Source organism: Nanorana parkeri, unplaced genomic scaffold (assembly GCF_000935625.1).
Source record: "Nanorana parkeri isolate BGI_ZX_2015 unplaced genomic scaffold, ASM93562v1 scaffold2030, whole genome shotgun sequence".
Classification (NCBI taxonomy): Eukaryota; Metazoa; Chordata; class Amphibia; order Anura; family Dicroglossidae; genus Nanorana; species Nanorana parkeri.
The window spans coordinates 81093-90426 of NW_017308298.1; the positions used below are offsets into that span (position 1 = coordinate 81093).

At 42.5% G+C, this 9334-nt stretch overlaps 1 protein-coding gene across 1 annotated transcript in view; it reads left to right on the plus strand.

Moving 5' to 3' along the window:
• The first annotated feature begins 1732 nt into the window (after nt 1-1732).
• ICE1 (interactor of little elongation complex ELL subunit 1) overlaps nt 1733-9334 on the plus strand; it is a 42726-nt gene continuing 35124 nt past the window's right edge. Inside the window, exon 1 of the mRNA XM_018572431.1 lies at nt 1733-3121. Within this exon, the coding sequence (XP_018427933.1) occupies nt 1889-3121 (1233 nt within the window). The 5' untranslated portion in view covers nt 1733-1888. The remainder of the gene's footprint in view (nt 3122-9334) is intronic.

Below are 9334 nucleotides of genomic sequence, written 5' to 3' on the forward strand. Positions count from 1 at the left end.
GATGCATTATTCTAATCTTACTAATATAGACGGAGGCCAAGATAATTTACTGTTCTCTACCCAACCAGAAATGTGTTTAATTGAATTTAACCATAAGTTTAACTATGACTCCAAACAGTCAAAAAGTTTTCAAGATGTTGAAACTGGAAAGTCCTACAATAGCACTTTGGGGAATGTGGAAATGCATTTTGCTGCTGAAACAGTGCAGCTTTCTCTAAATGATCCTGAAGAAAAAATAGGGCCTTTAAGCAGTTCACCCATTGTACAGTCTGAATATACCAAGATGATAAACAATTATACTGGCAAAATGGATCAACTTGATCCCAAATACATTCAGGAGCTATCTGTGCAAAATGAAAGAATGTCACTTGAGAAAAAGTTGTCTGTGAGAAGTAATGCAGAGGATGGGCATTGTTACAAAACAAAGTCTAATGAACTAGGTTATGGCATGCAAGATTCCTTCACTATTGTGCCAGCTTTAACTGATAATACATTTCAGAGGGCTAAAGTGAGTACAAAAACATCATTGCAACTGGATTCTAGTACAGCAGATAAAGAAAACAATTTGTCTCAATCTGTTGTTGGCAAGGATAGCATATGCCTTTCAATGGAGATATTAGAAGACGAAAGTAGAGAAGAGATGCATTCTGATTTCCAAACTTACACAATCAAAATGGAGAATACAAAGGAATCCAACCATGATACAAATGAATTGGGCAGTAAAATAAGTGTAACTGAGAAGTGTAAAATAGGTTCATCAGAAACTGATCAGCCATGTTCCTCCAAATCAAATTTGTATACACTGGTTTCTTCAAAAGCGCAAAAAGAAGTTGTGACAGATGTACAACCAGTTATAGAAAACCAACAAGATATCTGTTCTCAAAGTGAATCAGTTGATGATCAGTTATGTTCTGCAAGACGCGTTCAATCGCTCTCCACTGTTTTACTGCATAAAAACAACACATTTCACATTTCAAATTCTGATATTACTAATGCAGATGGGTTCCTAAATAAGCTAGAAGGAAAACATATTTTGAGTGCAAATGGTATTCCTCTGCAGAGCAATCAACAATGTATTAATGTGTCAGTTGATCTTGTACCTGAGAGCACAGATCAACATGATAAAGATCTTTGTAAAGGTGTGACTCCTGAAAAGGAGTTTCATGCTGAATTGGACTCTGCTTTGGAAAAATCTAACCTTGATACTTTGCAATCAAACGACACCCTTCCCATGAAGTTTAATACGCCTAAAATAATTCCTCTAGAAGACCAAAAACATCCTAATGTACCGTCGGATTCGAATAAGGTATTAAATAAAATTACTGACGATAGTAGTGAAGAAGATGATTTTTTAATACGTAAAGTCAGCTACACAAAAGCTGTCTCCAGGAATGCTGTGAATCTCAAGGGATATTGTAAAAGTGCTTCAGAAAGTATTGAGAAGGTCGGCAGTGTACATTTTGTATTAAATGGCACACCATCTCAGCCTGTAGTTACTAATTTGGCTGACATGGTATGTGCAAGTCATGTATCGGCATGTGGTGCTTCTGAAAAAACTGAAAATGGCATCTTGATGGAGCACAATTCTTTAGTTAGAGTTGACATAATTGCAAACTCGGAGAATGGCAAAAAAGATGCTAACAATACTGTAGATCATCATTTTGGTGAAATAAAGGAAACGCCTGCTTTGGAGGAATGTGAAAAACAGGTATCTGAAAGTATTAACTATTCCTATAAAAATACTGGTCAGAACTGTTGTAATACTATAGAGAATGAAGCCAGAAAAACACTTCCAGGTAAAAACTTAATATGGAATTTTGAAAGACCTGATGATTCAGTTGACCCTAGAGTTATTTCTGGAAAACATAAACTGAAAGCAAATGTAAAAATGCTACATAGTGGTTCAGAGAACTTGTTTCAGAGAACTGAGAAAAAGCCAAAACTCAAAGGATCCCAAAAGGTAAAATATACAGATTTAATTTGTCAAGCAGTAAGTAAAGAAAACCATCAACAAAAGCTTTCTCAAGGTGAACAAAGTTTACATAATATACTGGTGGGAGAAAATGTGCTTGGAAATGCTGATACATCAACCAACTCGGATCATTCACCAGAAACTATCACTAAAGTAAGGTCAGAAATGGGTCCTCCATTGCCTCCTTTGCTAGGTCCTCTGTTGGCAACTCCTCCAAAAAGTGTACACCCTCTTTCACCCATTTTGTCATCTTCGAGTTGTTCGTCTCTACCATCGCCTCCTGATGACTTGATTTCGCCTTTGCCGGGCACTCCATTTCCACGATTGGTGTCACCTTTGGCTGATAGGCGCAGACAAAAATCTCCAGTATTTGCAACTCCATCACCTGCCGAGAAAGCAAACAGTAGAATTTTGTCTTCTCCTTTGCAGTTCTGCGCTGCCACACCAAAACATGCTCTCCCTGTGCCAGGAAGATTACCTCTTTCTGCATCTAGTAGCTCTTCAACCTGTGCTCAAGAAAATTCTGTAAAAATATTGGACACAATGTACCCAGAATTATCTGCACGAGCACGAACATTAAACATCTTAAAAGGTCATGTTCAGCTAAATCGAGGTTTACCTACAGGTGGCAAAAACGTATCCGTCAGCCAAATAACTGGGTTTAAACCTATTACATCCACTTCTACAGCATTTATAAAAACCGGGGGCAATTCAAAAGCTGACAATAGTAAAGACAAATTAAGCAGTTATGAGAGTCAACAGCAAGCTAGCAGCATTGCCTCCCTGTGTAAAAGAACTTCTGATGCCTTCCTTATGCCTAGAAGTGCAAAAAGGCTTCGCCTAGACACAGAGTCTCCAGTTATAGAAACTATGAAAAACTGTTCCATAGCACCTACAAAAAATGATACAGAAGTGCAACACAAAGCGGCTTGCAACAATATTAGTTATTGTGAGCTGCTCCCAGATGTTGTAAAAGACAGCAGTGTTGATGAAGACATTATAACGAAGGCTTTAAAAAAAATTGAAGACTTGTGTTTTGATCTTCTACCAGTAATTAGGAGCCATATTTTTGTGGGAACCATTCCCAAAGTTCCTGTAATGAGAAATGAGGAAAAAGAAGTAATCTGTGAATTCAGCAACTCTAAAAAAGTAAGTCTTAATGTCTCTTTTCCAGTCTGATTTTTTAATTCTAGTCTTATCTAGCCTAATGGGGTTTTAAGCATAAGAATATGTACTTGTATACGTTAAAGGATCTAAGTAAATGTGTGTGTAAATAATGAACTTTATGAGAAACTCTTTACAGTGAAACCAAATTTATAGAGCACATGTAGACTGTTCCAATAGTGTAATTGTTTGAATATTTTAAGATATGGTCAAATTCAGTGTTTTGATAGTTTTTACAGTAGTCCTGCTACTCTTCTTGAACAATGGAAAATGACATGTTTGCCTTGATGGTATTATTCAAACTTTTAGTTAAAGTGAATATATAGTGATTTTCTAAATATATTTTCTTTAACCACTTGCTGACCAGGTGTTTAGACCCCCTTCCTGGCCAGGCCATTTTTCAGTGTTCAGCGCTGCGGTACTTTGACTGACATTTATTCCGTCATGCAACGCTGTACTGAAGTGAATTTTATACCATTTTTTGGGGGACAGATAGAGCTTTTTTTGGTGGTATTTAATCACCACTGGGGTTTTTTTTTTTTACTATATTCAGGAAAAATCACTGAAAATTTTGGGGAAAAAAAGGTTTTTTTATATTGTTATAAAACAATTAATATTACCTACTTTTTTGGTAAAATATAAAAGACTGGGTCACGTCGGGTAAATAGACACCAAACATGTCAAGCTTAAAAATTGCGCGCACCCGCAAAATTGGAAAAAACTAGCATACCCAAAATTGACCGTAGGCGATGCTTTAAAGGCTTTTACAGCTCATCAGTTTCGTGTTATCAGTGATTGATGGCCCTAAAATGATTGCTCTCATTGCGACGTTCATGGCAATATGTAACATGTGCGACATAATGGGCGCAATCAGCGTTTTTGCAGGTATGTGCACCTGACGCATGTTTACATCCGTGTATGTAGGGGTGGGGACTTTTAAAAAAATTTTGTTCTTTTTTATGTGTAACTTAAAAAAATAATTTGGGAAACTGTAATTTTTTTTCCACTTAACTTTATTGCTATCACAGAGGGGGCTAAGGAAGTGCATCTCTGACAGGGGATTAGAGGGAGGTCGGTTCACGATCTCCCTCTGGTCCCCTCTCCAGTGTCAGTATATGTGTATGTGTATATGTATGTGTGTAGTGGCCAGATTATTATGACCACCTGACGTTTGTAGGCAAATTAGCTATAATTTCACGCTGAAGTTGCTAGAGGGCCAGACCATCATAAATAGGGAAGCAGGTTGTTTACCACGACAGTAGATGTGATTTTTTCTGAAGATATGGGTAAACAACGCGATTTAACAGCCTTTGAACGTGGGATGATTGTTGGCGTTTGGAGCCATGGAGCGAGTATCAGCAAAACAGCAGAATTTTTTTAATGTTCAAGGGCAGCTGTTGTTAAAGTGTTTAAAGACTGGACTGTCAGCCGAAAATCTGGGTCTGAACGTGTGAATTGTGGCCGTCAGCGACTATTCAATGTTAGGGCAGAACGGAGAGTGGCAAGACTGGTACAAGACAACAGAAGGGCAACAGTGCATCAAATTACTGCAGATCTTAATCGGGGATCCTCTCAAATGATCTCTGAACGCACTGTTCGCCGTACACTGCATCGTATGGGATATGGAAACCAAAGACCTGTTCGAACACCTTCGCTATCTGCAGTTAACAAGATAAAACGTCTCCAATTCGCACAGGAACACAAGGATTGGACAGTCGAGCATTGGAAAGTCAGGCGTTCGATGAATCACGTTTCCAGTTGCATCATGCAGATGGCAGAGTGAGAATTTGGCGGGAACAGCATGAAAGCATGCACCCACATGCATGAGTACAACCCTTCAAGCTGGTGGGGGCAGTGTTATGGTTTGGGGCATGTTTTCCTGGCATGATTTGGGCCCTTTAATTCGTGTGGAACAACGTCTGAATAGCACAACATACCAAAGTATCGTTGCTGATCAAGTTCATCCTATCATGTTGATGGCGTATCCCAATGGAGATGGCTTCTTCCAACAAGACAATGCGCCATGCCAAGGTGCTCGTATTGTGCAGGAGTGGTTTCAAGAACATGAGGGAGAATTTACCTTGCTTAGGTGGCCCCCACAATCACCAGATCTCAATCCAATTGAGCATTTGTGGGACGAAGTTGAAAGAGCCATCAGGCAGCTGGTTCCACAACCGTCAAATCTCACAGAACTGGACAGTGCTATTAATCAGGCATGGTGTCAGATTCCTTGCATTACCTTTCAACATCTCGGGGAGTCGATGCCAAGAAGAATCGCCGCAGTATTGAAGGCAAAAGGTGGCCCAACGAAGTACTGATGGGGTGGTCATAATAATCTGGCCACTCAGTGTATATACTAATGGCAGCTCAATGACCATTTAGTTTATCTCCTATATACACTATATTTAGATCATTATTATCACAGAACAACTATAAAATCTACATGAACATCAAACTAACCGCTCCAGGTGGATCTTACCCAACACACTTCTCAACTATAGATGGATACTGGTCCAATTTGTCTCAGTGACAGATATGTCCTCAACTCTATCAGATTTGCAGTCCTTTCTACTGTTTTACAGAAAATCCACCTTCCTTCCCCTGCCCACCCATGTATGGGAACTGCCCATATACCTTATTCTTTTGGTAATGCTGCCTTTGTGTGGTCAAATCTTGGGTTCCATCAAGGTGGACTCTGTAGCCACTGTTAGACTCAATGGATTTTTTTTTTTCAGACCCAAGTCATTCTCAAGTTCTTTTTCTTTGATAGCTCAGACTTTGGCAAGGTGAATGTCTGCTCTGACTTTTTAGGTATGGAGTTCCACATTGCCTAAATCTTTTTGGGATCAGCTGAGGGTCTTTTCTTAGACCAGCTAAATCTCTTTAAATTGACCGCTCCACTACGGCCATGGATCCTTTCCAGATTAAGCACGTGGAGCTGATGTAAGCAACTTTACACTTCGACTGTGACAGTCTGATATAAGCATACCAGCTTGTCCTGTATGGATCTGTTGTCCATGCAGATAAGCAGAGCACGCTGGTTTAAGAGCTGGAATGCGGACACTGTGTCCAAGGAGTATTTGAACCGCTTGGTTCAGGCTTACCCATGCACCTCGAGTTTTCTCCAGGGTGTTGGCCTTGTTCAGGGAGGTCTCATGATACTCTGAGTCGTCTACATGCTGAACAAGGTATTTTCTTGATGCAGGAACCCTTTAAAGTATGTAATGTTCGAACGACTCCATGAGATCTACACTCCTGGGTCTAGGTCGTTCCTTCTTGTTTCTTTTGCAGACTTCATGGATAGGCCTTTCTGGCAATCTTTCTTGCTGTGGTTTTACTTCAGCAAATGTTCTTTGCCATCCTGATAATCTTATGATTGTTGCTCCAGGTACACAAATGGATCTGGGGGGGTCAGATAGGTTCTTAAGGTTCCAGGATAGGCAGGGTACTCAGACAAGCTTTCACTTAGGGCTTTGCCCCAGAAGCTCCTCCTCCTTGCTGATGGGTGGGTGTTGAGATTGGTCCTCAAATCAGGTTGCAGTCCTTCCTACTGTTTTACAGGGTGACCGTTCCCTGGCTCGAAGGATAATCTCCAGTAGTGGATGGTGGCGGGTCTGGAAGGAGTGTGGAGCTGAGGAGCAGCACACGTACTCGGCTGGCCAGGCGGAGCCGTGGCAGCTTGGAGAGAGAGAGAGAGGGGGATGCAGCAAGCCTTGAAGAAGAGGGCATCCCTCGAAACGTGTAGCCGTTTTCCCACTAAGAGCTTTCATCTCATGTACAGCTCTCCACCACTTCGGATTTTATTGCGAGACTTCTGACACCCCTGAGACAAGAGCCCGACAGAATCTGTGGACGCCCGGCGTCTCAGAGCTATTCGCGGCTCCTCTTCTCTCTCTCCAAGCTGCCGCGGCTCGGCCTGGCCAGCCGAGTACGTGTGCTGCACCTCTGCTTCACACTCCTTCCAGACCCGCCACCATCCAGTACTGGAGATTATCCTTCGAGCCAGGGAACTGTCACCCAGACGCCAGGGGACCTTCCAACTGTGAGTCTATTGCCTTCCTTATATTTAATTAGACACCAGCATTCCCAGGGTAGTAGCGCTCCTATAATCCTTTATTTTATTTTTTTGCTGTTATCGATCCACAGGGCTCCTCTCCCTGTTATAAGGAGCTTATCGGAGGAGCGTATTTATAATGACCATATCATTTCACATTCCCTCAACCTATTGACCAATAATTAGTTGTGCGCTTTTTCATCTTTTTAATTCCTTTTATGTATCTCAGCAGTGTGACCCTACAACAGCAGTGCACTTCTATATTTGTTGTTCACCTATTACCAAGATTTAGTTTATGTATACATCTTTGGCTAAACATTAAAGTGACACATTTAACGCAGAAGTTAAATACTTAAAATATATTCAAGTACCCTAACTATAAACAATACTGTACCTTATGTGTAAAAGTAGCCAAGGAGGACAGTGTCCGTGTCGGAAACAAATTCAGACATGATTTGAGGATCTACAACTAAGTGATACACAAAATAAATTTTTGTTAAGAGTTAAAGGAGGCTTATGGGGGGAGTGAAAAACACTCATCCCCATAATTCAAGCCAACCTGTGACACTGAAGCTGTCAGTCACTGCTCCCCGCAGGCATTCCCCTCTCATTTTGTTTCGGCACTGACTGGAGGAACGCATGGGGTAGGGGGCGGTCACAGCTGGCTCTGCCTCTAGTGAGGCAGCTGTCAATGAGCCAGTGGGGTGGATCTCAACAGTATTGCCAGGATCCGTCCTGGCTGTGGCAGGGCTCTGGGCCTGCTATATGCTGAGTTTTGGGTCACCGGAGGACATTAGTATAAGTCCTCCTGTGACCCTGAAGGGAACTATGGCAAAAAAAGGTTAGGCCATAGTTATCTTTTGTAAGGTGCCGATACCTAGTATTTGGGCGAGTACTCGTATTGCCCAAATGCTCAAGATACTTCCCGATACTGCAACATCTAATCAGAAAGCCTTCCTTAATGGGACTCCAGGTATCGGTATTCGATATCGGCGAGTATTGAAAAAACAATATCGGTACTCCTACTCAATACCCCTAACAAGGTCTCCCCAGGGCTGCATGTGTGCACTTACCGGGGCTCTCCAGGGCTGTATGGGTGGATGCGTGGCTCTCCAGGGCTGTAGGGGCGGATGCGTGGCTCTCCAGGGCTGTAGGGGCGGATGCATGGCTCTCCAGGGCTGTACGGGCGGATGCGTGGCTCTCCAGGGCTGGACGGGCGGATCCGTGGCTCTCCACGGCTGTACGGACGGATGCGTGGCTGTACGGGCGGATGCGTGGCTCTCCAGGGCTGTACGGTCAGGTGCGCGGCCCTCCAGGACTGTGCCAGTGTGTAGGAGGAGGAGATGTGCAGCCCTGGCAAAGCCAACTGCCTTAAGGTCCCCAGGAAGCATGGGACTTCAGGCAGCTGCATCAATTCTGGTATTCTCGGTATCGGTGCATCCCTCATTTTTAAGTTTTATCTCCTGAATTTAGTGTCCCTTTTAATAGGAATCTCATATAGTAATCAGTGGAGTATACGTGCTGAGCATGACAAATTGCAAAAATATACGTACAGCTGCAAATTTGGTGCGAATATGCACAGTGTAAAAAGACGACATAATCTAACTCGGCCTTTCCCGCCAGTGTGCCTTCTGGCTTCCTCAGGGGTGCCTCCAAAATGTTCACACAAAGCCATGTGATGTGAAAGAGACGGTTGTAATATTAAGGGAAAAAGATGGGCACTGGCACTCCAAAGCAAATCTCGTACGTCTATTTATTCACATACGTGTTGCATAGTCAAACACTAAGTACAACGTTTCGGGGTCTCCCAGGATCCCCTTCATCAGGCAAACAAGTGATGACTTGCTTTGGAGTGCCGGTGTCCATCCTTTACTGATATTTTGTTGGAAGCCACTCGCTGACACCTGCTGCACCCACCCTCCATTTTTGGAGCAGCGGCTCTGAATGCGATGGGTACACGGACTGTATCCTGTGATTGGACAACGGGCGTATGAACGTCACAATGTGACAATTGTTCAATCAAAGAATGCCTTGTGTTCTTTGAATAGAATACAAGACTTTTTAGGTATGGAGGAGCTGCACAGTGAGTGACACACTGATCGCTGTGCTTAAACCCCAATTGTCAGTGTCATTGATGGAGCTTC